General features: G+C 38.1%; 1 protein-coding gene across 2 annotated transcripts in view; it reads right to left on the bottom strand.

Annotated features, from left to right (window-relative positions):
- Window positions 1–22,741, bottom strand: part of LOC150075159 (cytoplasmic aconitate hydratase-like) — a 289,211-nt gene that overhangs the window by 96,083 nt on the left and 170,387 nt on the right. For both annotated transcript variants that reach the window (XM_090388696.1, XM_090388697.1), the window contains 2 exons: window positions 4,788–4,944; window positions 4,621–4,685 (listed from right to left, as the gene is read on the bottom strand). In XM_090388696.1, the coding sequence (XP_090244822.1) occupies window positions 4,621–4,685; window positions 4,788–4,944 (222 nt within the window). The remainder of the gene's footprint in view (window positions 1–4,620; window positions 4,686–4,787; window positions 4,945–22,741) is intronic.

The raw sequence follows: 22,741 nt of genomic DNA on the forward strand, positions 1-22,741 counted from the left end.
TTCCCTAAATGCTTATGCAGTACTCGCAAATTTTCATCGAAGCCAAAAATAAATGTTCAACGAACATGTAAATAGAATTATTTATTCAATTATTTTATCTCATTGCAAGGAAAAATTACAAAGTGTACAAAATTACAAAAATTTCAAAATTATAAAACCACAAAAAGAGAGAGAAGACAGGCATAATGTCAGCAAGTTTTACCTTTTAAGCATCATTGCCAGAATTAATTCTCCAGCTGATAAGCATGCCACTGTGGAAATTGAGGGCTGTGGAGATTTAGAAGGGGTTTTTACCAACACGTCACAAAATTTCTTTGCAGCTGCAGAATTGGCACTAGCGACTTCACTGCATACTTTAATGTTTTGGTGCAATGCATGAACTCATTAAACCACCTGTTGCTTGCGACGAACTTGGCTTGCAGTTCACTGTACTTATCCTTAATATCTTCATAAATACTTCTTGCTTTTGCTTGAATAGCCATTAGACTCAGGGGCACTTGCTTCTGAATGTGATTTTTCCACACATATTATTAATATCTTTTCCATCTCGATATAACACCTGAATGCTGTTTTGTGATCACTGTTGATTTTAAATGTGTTGATCCTTTTAACATGTCCATTTGTACGTGCACTGTCCCTTAAAATAGTATTCACTGTTGAAGCAGCGAGACCTAATTATGTGCAATAGATGACAAACTTTGTCCTGCTTTGTATTTCTTAATTAATCATCTTCATTTCTAAATCAATTTTGTTTCGTTTCCTAGCACTGCCAGCACTTTCAGCTTCAGTTGGTCCCTTTCCCTTCACCATTGTAATAAGTAAATAGGAATGAAGATTTCAGTGAGGGGGAACTCATTTCATTATAATACTGTAACATAAAAACCCACAGAATTTCAGTTATCAGGATTATCGCAAATGCAATAAGATCGCGTTTACTACCCATTTATAATAGATTGTGCTAACAGAAAAGCCCAATAAACCAGAAAGTGTAAATTGTTTTTATTGTTTTATGGTAGTGACCTTCAGAAATGTGTTTTAGAAAAATATCACAAAGCATTCAAAATTGATTCTTATAATGGAACATATAATAACGATGAAAGTTTAGTGCAATTTCATTATAAAAATGACCTTTTAGAGAAATAGCTTAGTTATATGACAAAAATTTCAACTTCTGAGGTCTTGGAATGAATTACCATAAAAAAAAAAACACATGTTATTGGGTTCACATTACGATATTTTCACGATACCTCCATTTATTCCTACGGGGTGCAAAACAAGTTTCCGCGATTTTTTTAAGTTTGCACTGGCCGGCAAAAACTTACGTAAAGTCGAATTTCCTTAAGTTGAGTATTACGTAAGCCAGGGAGTGGCTGTACTTTTCCCTGACCTGTAGATACAAATAACAATCATCTAGTTGATTTAAACATTTTGTCCTTCATGTCAAGTTTAACCCATTTGTCCAATCAATTAGAGGCAAATTAAAATATACACACTTACTTGCCCATTCCATTTGCACATAGAGGCTGTTATCATAATCTTCACAATCACCTGGCCTGTAGATTACTCCCACTCTCATTATACCTTTGCTTCCAACTATCTCATACCATACAGATTCTATAATAGTATATGAAACATCTGAATCGAGGAAAGCTGTTGTTGTGCTCGGGTTGCTTTTGATAAGAAGCATGACTCCACCATCCTTTTTTTGTGCTCTTTTCTTCAAAATACATTGTACATAACATACTGAAACTCAAGATCCCCTATTTCCAGGTGGAACAATGTTTCCATACGCCCTATTATGTAAGCATTACTTGTCCTAGGAAGCAGTTTGAATTCACTTATTTTATTCACGACACTTCTGACATTACTGTATAAACCATTAAAGTTATTTAAAGTTGGTTAAATTGAAGTTATTTAAGCTTGCTTCCCTAGCATTAGCTACCAACTCATTTGAAACGTTTCTGCCCCCAGAACATCTTGCTACTATGATCTGTTGCAGTAACAAACAAGAACTCTTGAGGTATATGCAAGCATTACTTTGACCAATATCATAAGATAAAATGTGTATCTATATTACCCTTGTAAATGGCAGTTTCTCTGAACCATTAAGGTATCCTCAATGATACCGGCAAAAACCCTTGCACCACCTTTGTTTAAATGTACGCCATCTCTACAAAAGATTCCTTCTACCTACAAGTGCAGGCCAAGCTGATAAAAATTTCAGCCCAAAAGCTTTGCAGTCTTTCAGGTCTTGAGTTAATCCAAAATGCTTTCAGCATATAATCCCTCCTATCGTACCTAGGCAGAACTGCAGACACATATACATTCTGGCCTAATTCACAGGTAAAATTATCAGGATTATCGCAAATGCACGAATAATTCACAGGATTTCTTCAGCATAGTCCTATAGGTCTAACAAATTGCCAGATTGTGTGTGCTTAATATCATTAGTCCCCACATGAATAATATTCTCTTTACGCCCCTTAAAATCTGACAACCTGTTGGTGACATCATTAATTGTTGCTCCGGCAGACATACCCTGGTTCTAGTCCACCCATCCTTATTACAAAAAATATTTCCCATTTCTCTGACAATGGAGGCTTCCAACAGACCTAAATGCTTTTATACCAGGGCTGTTTGCACTTGGGTATTCTGTTCTGGGGCCTGAATCGGGAGTGTATTAAGTTGTATAAAACATTCCCACGCCCGACACACAAGTGCTTGATCTAATTCATTTTCTTCTTTTTTTGTGTGTGTGTCCACATACATGAAAAACTCCTTGTCCCCATTTTTGATCTCTTCTGCATTGCTTTCTCATACTCATCAGCCTTGGCCTTCCTAACCTTTTCTGTGGTACTATTAAAGATCAACTTGTATCTGTTGTAGGTTCCATTACTTTTTGCATCTCTGTAACTTTCCCATACTATCTTTTCTGTTGTATTAGAATGGCCAGTCTGTATTTAATTATCTCAGCATCCTCCATGTGTTATATTTTCTTACTGGTATATATCCATTCATGGCTTCTGTGATAATTGCCTTCCAACTAATGGCTACATGATAACTTGCTGCCAATGGTTCCTGTACTTTAAGCCCTGTGATATCACCTGAGGTCAAAGATATTTTTAGACCTAGTATTTTTTCTGGTGTGCTGATACAAATAATATTCATCTTCATGTGGAGGGAAGCATGCAAGTTGTTTTCCTCCTCACATAGGTGTGATCTATTTTTATTATTATTTTTTGTGCAGCAAAAGTCAGTGGCTTCTTTGTACTGTATGGCTAATATTAATGCTGGTTTATGAGAAAGCCATCTCCACCCAACATTGTCCATTGTCATAGAAGTTTAGCCTTTCTTCTGTGTAAGGGGTATTACACCCTGACACATGCTCACATTTTGCATAATCATTTCTTCCATTGTACCAGGCATTCATTGTATTTTTAGACCTTGCATGGGAGAGAACCCTCTCCAATATACCTCTCCCATGTGCAGCAGCCACACTCTGAATTACAGTCTGGGCAGAAAATAGACAGTTACAGAATGACTGAACTTTGCTGAAATGCAGAGCACTGTTCACAAATAGGAAATGAACATCATCTAAATCATTGTTTTGGACTTCTATGGAAGTCCAAAACAATGGAAAACTGTTGTGGAGTTTTCCATTTGCTGATGTCTTTAAACATTACACATGGAGGTTTAAGGGTTTCATAATGTGTTTGTTGGGTACCATAATTACTGTCCTCTTCTTTAAATAACTGGATTTGGATTTTAAAAGTTTATTCACCATTTTATTTTTCTTTCTTTTTTTCCTTTTTTTTATAGTGGTGGGGGGAGGGATTTGAAATCTATTATGAAGTAAGGCTTTTCCATGTTCTTGAATATTTCAAAAATCAATCACTTTAAAAATAACTTCTACCATGCAACAGCCCCTACAAAATAAATTTTAAAATAAATTTATTAAAATTTATTAGTGCCTTGACAAGTGGCAGGTCTTATAACTGGAGTTTTAGCTATGATTATGTAGTATGAACTGTATCATGATGCATGCTCATGGGCTTTGAATGACATGGAAAAGTTGCACTGTTATTCTTGTTTACAGCATATCATATGCCAGCAGTGCAAAAATTAGACAACTCTTTCATTATTTCCAAAGGTATAATGAAAGATAAGGAATACCAAGTAAATAACATCCAGGTATTTGATACAGCTGATAATTCCTGCCTTTTGGCACAATCTATCTGTAATTTTTGACTACTTTTTTTTTTTTTTTTTTAGGAGCATTAGCAACTAAGGCCATATCGCTCCGGGAATATGCAGTGGTCATTCCCTGATCTTTCCGCATCCTCCGTATTTGGTGGTGACGGGCTCGAACCCCAGTCTAATCAAGAAGAGTGTGCTACGCACTGCTGCTCCTTCCCACCTGGCTACTTTTTGACTACTGCCAGATAATATGCTCTGACCAGTCCATTATCTGAAATCTTACATAAAAGATTTTCAAGAACAACTCAAACTTCTACAATTATTTTTCTAAAGATCTGTAACGTTTCAGTCTGTACATTTTTCTTGTCCAAGGAATAAAAAGAGGTACCTCCCCTGAGACACTGTACTATCTTAATGCCTTACCTGAATCTCATCCCTTGAGGGCCAAATGTCACGAAGATAAACATTCTCACCACCTAGCCCCTTCCCTAGAAAAAAATTCATATATAATATGCACACAAGCTGAAATAACATTTTGCCAAATATCACCAATTATAACATGTTTTAAAAAGAAAAACACACACACATACCAAGTGGTTCAGTTTCAAAATCAAATGCCACGTTTCCTGCAATAGCGTAGGCAACTACCAAAAGTGGAGATGCTAAATAATTTGCTCGAGTATTTGGATGAACTCGACCTTCAAAATTGCGATTTCCTGATAGTACACTAACAGCAACTAGATCTTTCTGAAAAAAATAAAAAATAATAATAAAAAAAAAAATCATGGTATCGACAATACAATAGCTGCTCAAAGATCGATGATTTTATACCATGTGAACTAAAAAGTCAGAGCTTACATTTTATTTTGAATTGTCAGAAAAGTATGGAAATATCATAATAGAAATTAAATTTTATTTAGCAAATTCAAAAAATTTTTATGGCCACACAGAAATATATGATAATTTTAAAAATGATATCCTTTAGTACAAAGTAAACCATCTTTTGCACTCTTTTTTACAACCTTTTGAATATAACATGATCCTCCAATCACTCTGGAACCACAAATCTGAAGAGCTACAAAAATTTTATGATGCTCTCAACAACTATCACCAGAAGATAATGTTCAAAATTGAAACAGAAAACAACAGCAATTTACCATTCCCAGATATCTTAATCACCATAAAACCTGAGTTACAAATGGAAGTTTACAAGAAACCAACAGATACAAGGATTGTATCTGTTGGTTTCTTGTAAATGTCATGGTGGCATGACTGTAATCATACTGGATTACAGTCATGCCACCCATACTCAACTGAAGTCTGAGTGTTTAAATCTTTCCATCTTAAAAGCATACTGAACCTGCAATAAAGAAAACCTCCAACAGGAACTAGAAGCTGTAATCAGACTTGTCCTAAGAAATGGATACCCTCTATATAACATTAAGAAAACTATAAATGACAGCTTTAAGACCTTGAATCAACCAAGTAATAACCAAAGATTCACCATATGCATATCACACATACCCAACATTAGTGTTTGTTTGTTTGTTATTTGGTTTTTAGGAGCATTAGCAATTAAGGCCATATTGCTCTGGGGATATGCGGTGGTCATTCCCTGACCGTTCCGCATCCTCTGTATTTGGTGGTCATGGGCTTGAACCCTGGTCTAATCAAGAAGCATGTGCTACGCACTGCTGCTCCTGCCCACCCGGCTACGGAGGCACCCCCAACATTAGTGTAAAGATAACAAACAAAGCAAGGAAATATGGAATCAGCACTTTCTTCAAGGGTTCAGCAACCATAAAACAGATACTAAAATGCTAGTCCAACTACCCCAACAATTGGAGAGGCTCCATTTACAAAACAGACAGCAACTGTGGGAGTATATACATAGGAGAGCCTTACAGAAGCCTTATTTCCAGAATTAAAGAACACACAAAAGATGTTCAATATGGGAAGATACAAAAATCTGACAGAGTCCTGATGCATTTCAATGCAGACATGGAAATTCAATACTAGCATTCTTTCCACCGATGACCAGTACAATAAAAGACAATTCAAGGAAGCATTTTTATAAAAATGTTTGAGACTGCTAGTACCACCATCTCTAGAACTAGCCAGCACAACAGCCCAAGAGGATCTGAAGAGGAGGTATAATCTATCCACTTCAACGTTACAACTCACAAAAAAAAAAAAAAAAAAAACTGGACCCAGGATATCCTACTTGGCATCCAGCTATTGCACAATTGATTAGAAACCTCATGTATAAATAAGTTGTTCACAGTACCTTGTGCCAGCATGCGCAGTTAGAATAGAAACATTCAGCAAGCAGGAGGCTCGCAGCAGGTAAGAAATTCTATTTAGTTTTATTTTACCCTTGTACTTATATTATACAAATTGTATACAATAGGTAAAACTAATAATATAAAATGTATTAAACAAATTATAAATTGTAATTATCAACTAGAACTTTTATATATGTTATATCAATAATCATAGTAATTCGGTTTATTGTTCTTTCGGTCCATAAAATCAGCCTATGTATGGTCTGAAGATTAGTTCCAGCAAAGTTCCTGAAACATTATCTTAATATATAGGGATTTAGTTAGTAGCTGAATAAGCTATCTTAATATTCACGTGGTATAAGAGTGGTCAATATAGAAAATCTAGATTAACACACTATCAGTTCTAGCATATTATTCATTTATTTGGTTATCCCTGTTTATAAGTTCATATAGTATGGTTCTCAGAATATGCATGGTCTTTTAAATCGCCCCACAAGAAAAAATATGTGAGGGTTAAATCTGATGACTTTTGCTGCCATTTGATGAAGTTATTATGTGCAATCCTGTTTGGTAAGTTTTCTTTTAAGAATTTTTGTCCTAATGGGCAGGAATGCCATCCTAAAAAAAAAAAAGGAGGTATTCTCTTGCAATTTTGCTTATCTTCAATTTTAGATAAGCAAAATCATGTAACATTGATAAATCAGTATCCAAAAAAAAAAAAAAAAAAACATTCCTTAATGTATACAGCATTGTCCCCTTCCACTTTTACACAGATTAGCAATACTTCCTGTCTCCTCAAAACAATTATTTGATAAGTAGAATGTTTTGAGGGTAACAGAGATTGAAAATATTTAATTTAGTGATTGTCACACTTTAATGTTACTAGTAAAGTTTCAATGTTTTCACTTTGAAATACCAACACAAGAATTCTATCTTGGGTTCTCTTATCAGTCATGACACTTATCAATCTTTATATCTTCATGCAACAACAAAAATTAGCTTTCTATTCTTCTTCTTTTATATATATATATATATATATATATATATACACACACAGGATATCTTAACAATGAACCATGACCTAAAAACTGCTATGAGCCAAGGTTTTAAATACAGACCTATAAATAAAGCTAACCTTAACATTATCAACAAAATATATTTAAACCTAATACATTTTGCAATAAGGCCTCTAAGGTTGGGATTATTCATACCACAAATTTAAACAGATACACCAACCGCTTAAAACTGCTTTAATAGTAAAATAAAATAAAATAAAATGATACAAAAGACTGTAAAATAATATTTACAAAAATTTGATTATTTACAAAAAACTAGTTTACAACAAAAATAAAATAAGTAAATAAGTTAAAATGCATTAAAATATAAATTTAAAAGTGATAAAAACACTATTGAAGCTTTCGGAGCCTCCTTCCTCAGCAATAATGAAACTTAAGCGACACATCCTTAAATACCAGGTTCACGGCACACATGGATGACCAGGCGCATACTTGGTATTCCTTTCACGTGTACCAGAACCGGAAGTGGTCTGGGGACGTGGAAAACTAAAATGTTTATCTCTGGCAAAAACCACCGCCTCAAAAAGGGGGTGAAGCCTAACTCCCCTGTCTCTGTTCATGCTATTGTTGCCAGAGGATCCAATCCACAGACTTTCCAGCCACTTGCAGTCCCAGAATCTATGCGCCCGGTCAAGGATGACAGCGTTGTCAGGGGAGATCTGGTGTTGTTTTTGCCAATAGTGCTCTGCAATGGCAGATTTATTGAGCTCTGCAAGTCCGTATCGCTCTTGAATGTTCCCCCAGACGGTCCTTGAGACGCTGTCCTGTCTCCCCCCACGTAACATTCCCCACAATTCGGGCATGTGATCTCATATACGACCCCACTACTAGAATCCCTAGTAATGGGGTCTTTGACCTGTGACACTACTGTGTGCAACCTCCGGCCTGAGAGCTGCACACAGCATATCTGAAAGTCGCGAAGCATCCTCGCAATGTGATCTGACAGGCCCGGATAGTAGGGAACACACACTGTGGTAAGCGGTATAGGCAGAACTACCTGATTGGGCTCTTCCTCTCCATTGTATTTATCAATGACCCTCTGGGGGTAACCGCACCTCATAAGATCTGTCGTAATTTGCCTAATTTCCTTCTCCCCCTCCTCAGAAGTGCTGCAATGTGTCCTCACCCTACTCAAAAGTGCTCTGGCCACACTATTTTTATGTTGGGCAGTCTGTGCCGTCCTATAATGTGTATACTGGCCCCCCACACACACTGGTTTCCTATAAACCTTGGTTCTAAGTCTGGGGCCTTCCCTATATACCATTATGTCCAGAAATGGGAGGGTGCCATCTATTTCTACCTCCGAGGTGAGTTTTATAAAGGGGGAGAAACATTGAGAAACGAGACCACACCTTCCTCTCTCCCCTTCTTTACAATAGTGAACGTGTCATCAACATATCGTTTCCACTTATGCAAAAACCCTATTCTCTAATTCCTCCATAGCCAGATTTGCGACAATGACGCTGATTGGAGAACCCATGGCTGTGCCGTGAATCTGTTTATACATCACTCCTTGGAAAACCAAGGTTGTACTAAAAAGACATAATTCAACAGCACAACATATATCTTCTATGTTTAGGTGGGATCTAGCACTTAAGGTATTATTGTAAAGCCAACTTCACACATTCTACCCCATGTGCTATGGGGATACACGTGAATAATGATATGACATCATCATCTCATCCTCCCCTATATCTTTACTCCTTACAAAGTTCACAAATTCCACACTATCTCCAATGACCAACGTGGACTGACCCACAGCCGGAGAAATCAGCTGCGCCAGATATTTAGACAGAGCATATGTAGGGCTACCAATGAAGGAAACTATGGGCTGTAATGGAACATTCTCCTTGTGGGTCTTAGGTAATCCATAAAATCTGGGCAGCCGACACCCTGTTGCATGCATGGACCAATACTTGTCCTTTGAAATCTTTTCCATTTTTAGCCAGGAAAGTAGCATCTTATTTACACGCTGTTCTAAGCTATCCAAGGGGTTTCTATGGATAATCTTATAAGTACCACTATCACCTAATAAGTCTAATACTTTCTTGTGGTAATCTTCCTTGCTTAATACCACCGTTGATCTGCCTTTGTCTGCTGGTAGGATTATAATGTCTTCGTCCCGTTTAAGTTCTTTTAGTCCTTTATTCTGCTTCGGGGTAAGATTTGGGGCAACCGTTTTTGCCTGGCCCAGGATGGCAACAGCTTTAACATGAATTTGATTGGCAATGTGTTCAGGTTCAGGTGAAAAGAATACTGAGCACTATTGGGAAAAACAACACTAGATCTCCCCTGACAACGCTGTCATCCTTGACCGGGCACATAGAATCTGGGACTGCAAGTGGCTGGAAAGTCTGTGGATTGGATCCTCTGGCAACAATAGCATGAACAGAGACAGGGGAGTTAGGCTTCACCCCCTTTTTGAGGCGGTGGTTTTTGCCAGAGATAAACGTTTTAGTTTTCCACGTCCCCAGACCACTTCCGGTTCTGGTACACGTGAAAGGAATACCGAGTATGTGCCTGGTCATCCACATGTGCCGTGAACCTGGTATTTAAGGATGTGTCGCTTAAGTTTCATTATTGCTGAGGAAGGAGGCTCCGAAAGCTTCAATAGTGTTTTTATCGCTTTTAAATTTATATTTTAATGCATTTTAACTTATTTACTTATTTTATTTTTGTTGTAACCTAGTTTTTTGTAAATAATCAAATTTTTGTAAATATTATTTTATAGTCTTTTGTATCATTTTATTTTATTTTACTATTAAATCAGTTTTAAACAGTTGGTGTATCTGTCTAATACATTTTGTTAACAAACTTGCTTCAAAATACAACATTCCTCATGAAGCATACCAAAATTGATTACCATCATCTATCATGACATAGTAAAAGCTATATCTAATAAGTACAAACTGTTCAATAATTTTAACACCTACTACAACCTCAAAAAACAGATAATAGAATTACAAGACAATTTTATAATCACCCCGGTAGATAAAGCTTTCAACAACTTCACCATAATTGGTAAACAATTTTGCTGTACTCAACCCAAAAATGAAATAGAAAATAGTTCCACTCTCATCACCTGCCATCTTAATCCTTCAGCCACAGTCAAAAAGCTAATCGCTTTACATAAAAACTACATACTAAACTACAGAACTCAACCCTACCATTTCTCTACATGATTGCAAAATTCCACAAAAAACCCGTAGGTTTTAGATTTATTACTAGCTCCAAAAATAGTGGCTGCTATCTCCCACCCAAACAATTTTTCAAATTACTAAAAACAATTTTTAATAATCTCACATCTACTTGGGTAATTAATAATAACCTTACCCTTAAATCTAATATTACCCATCAATACCCTTAAATCTAATATTACCATAACAAACATAGAAACATTTGACTTACCAACCTTTTTACCTCCATACCACATAATTTACTGACATTTGTGCTAAAACAGCTTTATCACAGATACAAAGATAAACTAAATATAAATGAAAACACATGAAATAATTATGTAAGCTTTGTTTTGTTTGTTTGTTATTTGGTTTTTAGGAGCATTAGCAACTAAGGCCATATTGCTCCGGGATATGCGGTGGTCATTCCCTGACCTTTCCGCATTCTCCGTATTTGGTGGTGACGGGCTCGAACCCCGGTCTAATCAAGAAGCGTGTGCTATGCACTGCTGCTCCTTCCCACCTGGCTACGGAGGCGCCAGTTAATTATGTAAGCCTATGTCTACTCAATAATTATATCTTCGATGGCAAACTTACCTATAAACAAACTATTGGGGTTCCTATGGGTTCCCAAATATGCAGCATAGCCTCCAACCTATTCTTGCATTATTATGAAGCACCATAAATAATTCTAATCATAACTTGTTAGCTTTCAGATATGTAGATGACATCCTAGTCTTAAATACCGACTTTGAACCTATAGCCAAAGCTATTTACCCTAGAAAACCTTATTAAGTTTAATAAGAAAACTCCACCAATCACTGAGACAACTTCCTTGACCTCAATATTACTATTAACAATACTTCACCTCCACATAGTATTGACATATATGATAAAAGAAATAAATTTAACTTTGATGTCATCTGTCTTACCAACTGGCATTCCAATATTTCCAACAAAATACATAAAAATATTATATGCACACAAACCACAAGGCTGGCTAACATATGCAGTAACCAACTACTATTCAGCAAAGCTCTAAAACTCCTCTATAATAAGCTTGTCAACAATAATATCCCAATTTACTTTATAAAATACTGTTTTAATATTGTCTCCCATTTTATCAGTAACAAATTCAATTACAATTTGCTATATACTGGTCAGTTCTAAATGTATTTGTATAGTTGTAAATTATCTGGTGGAATTCCAATACTTGGTAAGTAATAACTACATATGATTTCCGATACAACTATTTTCTTCGGATTGATAACGTTGTCTCCTTATTTAATATGAATTTTTTTTTTTTTTTTGGCTGATGCTGCATAAGCTCATACACTTGCTTTCTTGCATCACATGCCACTACTACTACTAAGTTTCTACTGTTATATTTTGACTTTTCTAGTATAGCTCATACACTTGTTTTCTTGCATCACATGCCACTACTACTACTAAGTTTCTACTGTTATATTTTGACTTTTCTAGTACATCCATTGGATTGTTTTAATAATCAGTCATGAGATTACTTTTAATTAACTTCCCATGTTGAATTTTGGCTTATTTATCTTTAACCACCCATACTGAGTCTTTACTAATTTGTTTTAGGATAAGGTTTATATTATAGGTAAAATTTACCTTTTGTGGGTCTTGGATTTTACAAGCTTATGTTAACATACTATACCTTTGAATATTCATTTACAGATTTTTCCACTAAAATCACATAGCAGCCTTCAGAGTTTAGTGATTTTGGTCTATACCACTTAACTTTGTATATATCACTGTATACAATCCTTACTATAAAGACATCCAAAACTATTTGGTTTCTTGGAATTACTTCTTATTCTTCCATCCGAGGTAAAGAATGTTTCATGTCCATGGACTTGTTTCCTTTTTCTATTATAATTGAATTCTTAGCTACACTACCAATGGATTTTCAACTGGTTCTTTTTCCTGGGATACATCTACTATTCCTTCCACAGTGAATTTTTACTTGTGGATACTTCTGTTTTGTTATTCCTGGAATTATTTCTTGGTCATTTATGTTATAGTTGATTCCTTGGAATTACTTCTTTTACACGGACTTTGCTACACTTTTGGATTTTTAGTCACCATGTCACTTTCATTCACGGAACTACACCTATTCATAATTGGATTCTTAATCACACTACCATTGGTTGTAATGTCAACTTCTTTCCACAGTTAATTCACACCTGATGCTTCCTGTGGTTTCTTTTAGTTTTAAATGTTTCCATGGAATTATTACATATTCCTGGTCTTATTCCATGTTATTTATATCCCTGGAATTCATATCGCTTCATAACTGGATTCTTAACTACTACCTTTGCAACAATTTATTTTAAATAAAAAAAAAAAAAAAAAATACATAAATAAAAGATTTAGAACATCTCCAACTTATACAAAGTGCAGAAATTGAAAAACAAGACTCATGTTCTGAGATGAGTGCTAGTGCTCTGCCATCTACTAGAAGTAAAAGATAAAATGAAAAAGTTTTGTTCCTTGAGCACCACAGTCAAAGTCTGAAAATTGTTTGCTATTTCAGCACATAGTGTGAAATGAACTGAACGTTTCTCCTGTGTGTTGTGGAGGGCCAATGGAACAAAGAGTAAACATCAAGTTCTGGGTTTGACTGGGCAAAAATGCCATGAAAATGTTTCAAATGATGAATCAAGTGTACGGAGAGAATTGTCTGTCTTGTACATATGTGTTCAAGTGGCATAAACATTTCACACAAGGAAGAGAATCACTGGAAGATGATGAACATCTGGGCCCAGTAAAAACAGTCCGAATGCCAGAGTTGATTGAAAAGGCAGGAAATCATTACCAATGACTGATATGCATTGCTCTGAATGATTTCAAAAGAATAAGGAAACTATTCAACAAATAATAACCCAGGATTTGAAGAAAAGAAAGGTCTGCACGTGTTTTGCTCCACAATTGTTAACAGATGGTCAATGGCAAGCACAAGCTGAACACTGCAGAGACTTTGAGGCCACTGAATTTGATCGTTATGAGTGATAAGACACTGTGCTTTCAGTATGACCCCACAATGAAGGAACAAAGTGCAGAGTGGAAGTAGGCAAACTCACCCAAAGCCTAAAAGGTTCGTCAAGAAAGGTGGTCAAAAATCAAAACCATGCTCGTCACTTTCTATGATAGCAATGGAACTGTGCAAACAGCTTGTACCCAACAGCCAAAGTGTTACTGCTACCTACTATCTGGACATTTTGTTGCAGAGAATCCATCGTGTGTGGCCTTGTACGGAGAAGATGGCAGTTGGTTCCTCCTGCAAAATGCACCAAGCCTCTCAACTGTTCACGAGTTTTTAGCCAGAAAAAGTCTGCATACTGCTGTATGTACCATATTCAGACTTAGCCCCATGCAACTTCTTTTTGTTCCCAAAGCTCAAGGCACCACTGAAAAGCTGTTATTTTTATGACGTCAAGACAATTCCAAGATTGTGATGAGAACATTGAACAGTATATCAGTCATGGCCTTCCGCCAGTCATTCTAGTCACTTTGTGATTGTTGCATGCAGAGTGTGGATGTGGGAGGAAGGTGCTTTGAATAAACCAAGGTTGGGATCGTTATTTTTTCTAGAATCAGTCTTGTTTTCCAATTGCCACACTGAGTATGTTTTAATTTAGTAGCTTATAATACAGATATAAATTCTGATTTATTAGCATCTTTAATGTATCATACAGTTGTTGGTTTTCTTCCCTTTGAATATGATGTAGAGTTGCTAAGCAGATATTCAAATCATATCTTTCATTTTTGTAAGATACGATATAATACAGGTATTGGTAATACCTTTAATTAAGGCAAACATTAAACTGTGAATTAGGTGCTGATTCCATTTAGAAATTAGTTTAATCTCTGGCTCAGAAACTGAGAACATTTAATTTGGTAGACCAGGCATGTGAAACTGGTGTCTGTTTGTTTGTTATTTGGTTTTTAGGAGCATTAGCAACTAAGGCCATATTACTCCGGGAATATGCGGTGGTCATTCCCTTGACCTTTCCGCATCCTCCGTATTTGGTGGTGACGGGCTCGAACCCCGGTCTAATCAAGAAGCGTGTACTACGCACTGCTGCTCCTTCCCACCTGGCTACGGAGGGGCCCGAAACTGGTGTCCCTCAGATACATGTGAGAGATAGGAAAATCTGAGCACCTTCCCTACAAGTACTGTCAACTTTCACAGTTTAGCAGTGTTAAACCTATACGAAAGTAATGGTAAATGGTGATACACAAAGGAGATACAAACAGATAAAATTCAAATTAAATTCATAACTTATACTGAACATCACAATTGTCTACAGCCAACAGATCATCCATTGTGTATTTTTGCACAATGGGAAATATGCAAAAATGTTTAATATATTCCTCAAATGGCACTGGTGTGTTGTGCAGCACTGAAGCACCTCCAAGAACCATTATTGTAGTCTACCAGCAACACTTCTGACTTTGACACCCCTGTGGTAGCCATACTAAGCCAAGACAAAAGCGATCAAAAGCAGCCTGAGCACAACAAAAGGTTTCCTAGATTCAGACATTTTGGATGCTAGTATAGAATCTGTATGGTGTGAGATAGTTTGAAGCAAAGGTATAATGAGAGTGGGAGTAATTTACAGGCCAGGTGATTCTGATGATTATGATGAGAGCCACTGCATTCAAATGGAATGGGCAAGTAAGCGTTAATGTCTTATTATGGGTGATTTTAATTTGCCTCTAACTGATTGGAGCAAATGGGAAGGAAACTCAACATGGGGACAAAATTTTTAAATCCACTAAATGATTGTATCAACATGTCTGGGAAAGTACTAGGGAAAAGAATTTTCTAGACCTCCTCATCACCCATGAACCAGATGACATAATAGAGCTGACAGTACAGGAACCAGTAGCAGGAAGTGATCACGGAGTTCCACAGTGGACAATGAAAAGAGAGGTAGTAGTAGTTAAAGGCAAAGAATGGTTATAATTTCAGGAAAGGAAATTGCAATGGCTTAAGGTGCTACATGGTCTCTATTAACTGGATAGATATCTCACAGAGACCAAATAAAAGTGAATTACGGTATAACTTAAAAACATTGATCACAGAAGCCTTGAATGTGTATATACCATTAAAAAAAAAAAAAAAAAACCTCAGAGAATTCCAAGTTGGATAAATAATGGAGTTGCTATATTACTTGAGAAGAAAAAGACAGCACAGAAAAGTTACAGAGAAATAAAAAGTACTGAAGCCTATAATAGCTACAAATTGATCAGTAATAGTGCCACAGAAAAGGATAGGCTGACAAAGGCAGATGAGAAATTTCTGGCAAAGAGTGGGGATAAGGAATTCTTCACATATATAAATGCAAAGAAGAGAAGGATAAACCAGATCGGACCCTTATATAATAGGCGTGGGATACGTCGTTTACAAAAGAAAAACCCTTTACGTCAATAAGAAATTATGGGAGTGAAGTTGAAAAATATGTAATTAATGATATTGAAATTTCACATGATTATTTAATGAAAAAATTGAGCCTACAGGAGAGTAAGGCTCCTGGGGTTGATGGATATACGCTATATTTTTAAGGGAGGCAGCAAGTGAGTGCATTGAACCATTGAGGCTAATTATGAGAGCATCACTAGATTCAAGAGAAATTCTGTTAGATTGGAAAAGTGCCAATGTATCTCCAATACATAAGGGCAGTTCTAAGAGTGCAGGGGGAAATTAACAACTGGTCAGTCTAACTTCAGTAGTAGGAAAAATCATGGAGGCAATGATCCAGGGTGGAATTCAGGATCATTTAGATAGAAATGGAATTCTGAAGGATACACGGCATTGTTTGTATAAGGAAAATCATGTTTAACAAATCTTGTTAGCTATTTTGACAGGGTCACTCATGAGCTGGATTTAGAGAATAATTTCGACGTTGTTTATTTAGATTTCAGCAAAGTATTTGACTCAGTCCCACATGAGCAGTTACTTTATAAGCATATCTATCTAATTATATTAATTTATGAGGAATAGGTTGGAATCACAGAAAAATCCTTAGATGGATAGCAGGATGGCTTCAGGGAAGGAGGCAGAGCTTGTGATAAATGGTTATGCCTCAGATTGGGTTAAAGTTAGAAGTGGGGTTCCCCAGGATTCAGTATTGGGACCACTGTGGTTTTTGATTTTCTTAAATTACATTCATGAAGGGATAGAGGGCATGAAGTCTATATTTGCAGATGATGGAAAGATTGGTAGAGTAGTTAATGATCACTGCCAAGGAGAGCTTCTTCAGAGTGACCTAGATAGGCTTCAGTGATGGTTAGAAAAGTGGCAGCTTTGCTTTAATCCAGCAAAGTGCAAGGTCTTACATATGGGGAACAATCCAAATAACTTATATACTTGGTGGAGCTGAACTAAATTCAATAGTGGAAGAAAAGGACTTGGGAGTTACGATAGGGTGAGACACGTCCTCCAAGCATTATAGACACAGAAGGCTCGTGTTGTCCTATCAATGATTTATCAAACATTTGCTAGTAGAGATAAGGACACCATAATCCCATTATATAAGGCTATTGTTAGACCAAATTTGGAATACTGTGTTCAAGTATGGAGACAGAACATAAAAAAAACACATCACGCTTCTTGAAAGGGTCAAAAGATGGGTAACTCGCCTGTTGAGGTCAGCAAAAGGGCATCCATATGAGGAAACACCTTGAATATGTGGGTTGCACAGCTTGGAAACTTAGTTTCCAAGGTACCTAGGTACCTTAGTTTCCAAGTTCTTAGATACTTGATTGAGGTATTTAAGGCTTTGAGAGTCAAAAGTAAAAATGAATGAGGACGAAATTTTCACTGTCATAAATGATTCTAGAACTTGGGGCCATAAATTCAAGTTACATGGGAAGATGTTAGACTGGATTGCAGGAAGTTTTATTTTATTAGAGTTTCAGGAAATTCAAAGGTCAGCTGGAAAGTTACCTATGGGAGGAGGGAAATGCATACATTGTCTATTTCCTTTTCTTTTATTTATTTTATTTAAATTTATTATTATTATTTTACTCTTTTTTTTTTTTTTTTTTTTAGCTGGATTAGCATAAGCCTTAGACTCCTTTGTACAATACTAACATTGACAAATGCAAAGTACTGCATATGGGTAGAAGTAACCCCAGAGGAACATACTAATTGTGTGGTACTACACTTAGGATGGTAGAAAATGAAAAAGACCTGAGACTAATTTGTGCTGTCAGATATGAAGTTTTCTGAGCAATGCAGGCAGGCTGCCAGAGCAGGTCATGGGCTTTTGTCAATGACATACAGGAATTTTGCTAGCAGGGAAAAGGAGGTGATTATCCCTTTGTATAAGGCAATGGTCAGGCCACGCCTTGAGTACTGCATACAGGTCTGGAGGCCTCATTTTAGGAAGGATGCAGATTTGCTTGAACGTGTACAGAGAAGGGCAACAAGATTAGTGAAGGGGTCCTCTTACCAAGAGAGGCTTAAGTTCCGCAAATTGCAGCGGCTGGATACTAGGCACCTGTGAGGTGATCTGATTGAGGTGTAGAAGGCCTTCAATGGGTTGAGCATGCTGAAGGGATTTTTCCACTTGCTCAGATTACGGGCCCAGGTGCCAGAGCGTTTATTGATAGCAGTTGGTTTTTTTGCAAGGTGATTAGAGTGTTTTTTGTGGTTGTTTAATCGACTATTTCTTGCTTTTTCCCTGCTGTTCAATTTGTTCTGAAGAAGCTCCACCTCCAAGTGGTCTGGGCCGGGCAGCTGGGGGGGTCCCCAGCTGGCAGAGTGAGCTTTTTTAGGTTTACTTCAAAATTTCGTGTTTTTGGTTTTTTGTTTTTGGTTTAAATTTTGTTTGAGCTTTCATATCATTTAGTGATTAGTCTTAGTATTAATTTAGGTTTAATATAGTTATATTGTTATTTTCAATTGTTTTGTATTGTTCTTTATGGCTTCAAAGAAAATAATTTCAGATCCCCATAGTGGGGATTCTGATAGTGATAGTGATGAAGAACTAAGTGATTTTATACAGCGGAAAGAACTTATGATGAAATCTCAGCTTCAGGAAGAACAGATAGAAGCTGCTGGGCCTAGTGTGGGAGTTGTCCCTAAGAAGAAGCGAAAACATAATATTAAGAAAAAGGTGCAGGATGAAGAAGATGTGAGTGAATCTCGTGTCACAAGATCCTTGCGCTCTCGGGCTAAAGAAAAAGAAATAGCTGAGGAAGTGGGTCCTCAGGATAAAAGTCAAGAGTGTACTCCCCGTGATGGGTTTGAGGACCTCAAACAAGCGAGACAAAGCTTACGAACTTTAGTTTTGCGGCATAAAGTGCCGATAATGGCGTTAGATGAGATGTTAACACTTTGGGACCACCTTGAAGAGGTGGTTCAAAAGACTCTAGTTGAAAATGCTGTGCTGAAGGCTTTATTGAAAGAGAGGACTGCTGGTGGACTACCAGCTGAAAGAACATATTCTGATGCGGTAAAGGCTTTTACCGAACAGAGAGTTGCGACAAAGACTGTGATCATTAAGGCTACGACGGAGAAATTCAGGACCAGTGAAGACGTGAAGTCGGAGCTCCTGAAGACTATCCGTCCGGCTCTGAGTGACACGAAAGTGATAGGTGTGAGGCCTATTCGGGATCGTAGGGTTGCCTTGGAGGCGGCCACCGAACAAGATATTCGCAAGATCAAAGAGTGCTCCCGGCTTGGTGAACTAGGCTTGGTAGTGGAAAAGTCTTTAAAGATCAGACCGAAACTTGTTATTTTTGACTTAGATCAGGAAGTCACTCAAGAACATCTCCTGGACCCGTAATCTTAGTGGATCTGAGGTTTCGGAGGAGCAGTTTCGTAATGAGACAGCTGTAATGACTAAAAATAAAGCCAAAGGTAAAACTGGCTATAATTTTATTGTTGAAACTTCGGGCTTGATCAGGCGAGCTCTGATCGCCCGGGAAAGAATTTATGTGGATTGGAGTGTGCATAGGGTGAGGGATCTTATTGTTCCCACGCAGTGTTATAAGTGCATGGCCTTTGGCCATGTTGCTAAACATTGTAAAGGTGAGTCGTTCTGTGGTCACTGTTCTGAGAGGGGGCACTCTTTTAGAAGTTGTGACAAGCGGGGGGACTCTCCGAAATGTGTTAACTGCTGGAGGAGGAAACTTCCCTCTGACCATTCTGCTGTTGATAAGATATGCCCAGAATATGCTAGGGCTTTAGATATTTTGAAACGCAGAATAGATTATGGAGAGTAAGAATAGTTACTCCATAATTCAGATAAATGGTCAGAGAGCGATTAGTGTGGCCTCGCAGTTGACACGAGTTATAGAGGAGGAACGAGCTGATCTAGTGTTACTTCAAGAACCTTATGTGCTCAGAGATAAGGTGGTCTGTTATCCATCAGGATACAGAATTGTAGCTGCTTCCAGATCTCCCTGTGCTGCAATAATAATAACTGACCCACAGTTGACAGTAACTGTAGTGCCTACTTTGACTACATCATATGGTGTATGTGCGGAGGTTATAGGGGGATTTGGTCGAGTGTATTTTGTGTCCTTGTATTGTAGGCCATCGGAATTTATGGCGGTGTTTATAAGATATCTTAAGCAGGTTGTAAGTACACTTGGATCGGTTCATTTAATTGTTGGTATGGATTCAAATGCTAGATCTGCTCTGTGGGGTGGCCAGAGCTCTGATGACAGAGGTATAGAGCTGGAAGAGTTTTTGGCTACTGCAGACATGGAGGTGATTAATGATTCAGAACAACTGCCAACTTTTTCCTCTGTAATTGGTGAGTCCTTTATAGATGTCACTGCTTGTTCTAGATCCATCTTGAGGATGGTTAAAAACTGGAGGGTGCGGGAATGCCTCACAACTAGTGATCACAGAGTGATCACATTTGATATTACTACAGGGGAGCCTATGAGGCACTGGAGTGATGTCGGTAGGTATTCTATGCGTGGTGTAAATTGGATCAGGTTTCTCACTCTATGGAACTCCAAAATTGATCAATTAGATATGTGGCATGATCTGACTGCGTCAGAGAAAGCCTGGAAATTAACTAGTGTGTTGCAGGACCTATGTAAACAGTGTTTGCGGAAGAAGAGAAGACCGCAAAGATCGGTACCTTGGTGGACACCAGAACTTACGCGTATGCGGAAAGATCTACAACATGCGCGTAAGAGGTATCAATATGAGAGGAGGTGTTACTCTCAGGAATCTTTTGAGCTGCGGTTGCAGTATCAGACTAAAAGAAATGATTATAAGAATAAGATTATGTTATTAAAACGGGCTTCTTGGAGAAATTATGTGCAGGAGAGGGGCTCGGCTGATCCTTGGTCTTCTGTGTATAAGATAGTCACCGATAAAATCTATGGTGGTGAAATTATGTCCACGTTTGTGGCGACTGACAGAGTGACCTTGGGATGGGCTGACTCCGTCTCCTGTTTGATCAATTCAATTTTAGTTGAAGATTCTCCTGATAATTTGCTGCAGAGTCAGATTGTTCGGGAGAATTTAGATTATGTAACTAGTGGGAGTGAGCCTCCTTTTGTTCCCGCTGAGCTTGAGTTAGCTTTACAGCAGACCAGGGAAGGTCGTGCTCCGGGACTGGACAATACTGACACCGGTGTGGTGAGGAAAACGTGTCAGGCGAGTCCTGATGTGTACCTAGACCTTTTCAACACATGTCTTCGTGAAGGAGTATTTCCGGCAGTATGGAAGACGGCTAACTTGAGGGTTATTCTCAAGAGTCCTGAGAAGCCCGTGGATGAGCCTCGTTCATATCGCCCAATAGCTCTTTTGTCAGTTATCGGAAAGTTGTTGGAGCGGCTTGTTCTTGGTCGGCTGATGGTTCATTATGCTGGTCAGGGGCTGGTGGCCAACAATCAGTACGGTTTCAAGGCTGGCTCCTCTGCTGAGGATGCCATTTATAATTTGATTAAAGGCATTAATGAGCTACCTGGTCGATATGTCCTGGGCTTGTTCATGGACTTTAGGGGGGCGTTTGATGCTCTGTGGTGGGGCAGTGTCCTGCGCAGGGCTAGGGCGTCCCTCTGTCCGGGAAATTTATACCGTCTTCTTGAGGACTATCTCCGAGAGAGATATGTGCTCATTTGTACTCCTTTCATGAAGTGTGAGAGAAGAGTTTATAGAGGATGCCCACAGGGTTCGGTTCTGGGGCCGACTCTCTGGAATTGGGTTCTCGATGAGTTCCTACAAATGCAATCTGTGGAAGGTACGACCAGAATAGCTTATGCTGATGATTTAGTTATCTTGGTGTGTGGTGAGTCCCGCCGGATGCTTGAGGAGCGTACAGCTGCTTCTCTAAGCCAATTGTTGAATTGGTCTGCTCAGCATAAGCTGGAGGTCTCAGCAGAGAAATCTGTAGCAGTTCTCCTGAGGGGAATCCTCAGTGGAACTCGCCATCCCTTGTGTCGTTCTGGTGATCTCTCGCTTAGAGTGGTTAATAAGACTAGGTACCTGGGTGTTGTCCTGGGAGAGCGACTTTCTATGGTAGCACATGCTGCCTATGTCTGAGATAAGGTGAAACGATTATATGCCAAGCTCCAGCGAGTTACGCGTGTTGAATGGGGTATAAAGGGTGGTGCCCTCCACTTACTTTATGATAACATCTTTATCCCGATTTTGACTTATGCTGCTGGGGCTTGGGGAGGTATATAGAACATTCTCATGTTCGTAGAATCTTGTTTTCGGCACAGAGGTTTGCTCTCTTAGGTATAACCAGGGCTTGCAGAACTGTGTCCACAGATGCTTTGTGCATCCTTGCAGGGAAGATGCCTGCGGAGTTGGTTGTGGCACAGTTTGCTCTGCGATATGCCCTTAAGCGGGGGATTACCAGGGTGATTTTTGGCGTCCGGTCGTGCCCAGTGGGGCGGTCGGCTGTTTTCCCTGGTATAACAGCGGAACGGGGGCGAATCAATGATGAGTTGAGTACCATATGGCAATTCCAATGGACAAACTCTGAGAAAGGTCGTCATT

Source organism: Mastigoproctus giganteus, chromosome 14, assembly GCF_048544385.1.
Source record: "Mastigoproctus giganteus isolate SK-2022 chromosome 14, ASM4854438v1, whole genome shotgun sequence".
Classification (NCBI taxonomy): Eukaryota; Metazoa; Arthropoda; class Arachnida; order Uropygi; family Thelyphonidae; genus Mastigoproctus; species Mastigoproctus giganteus.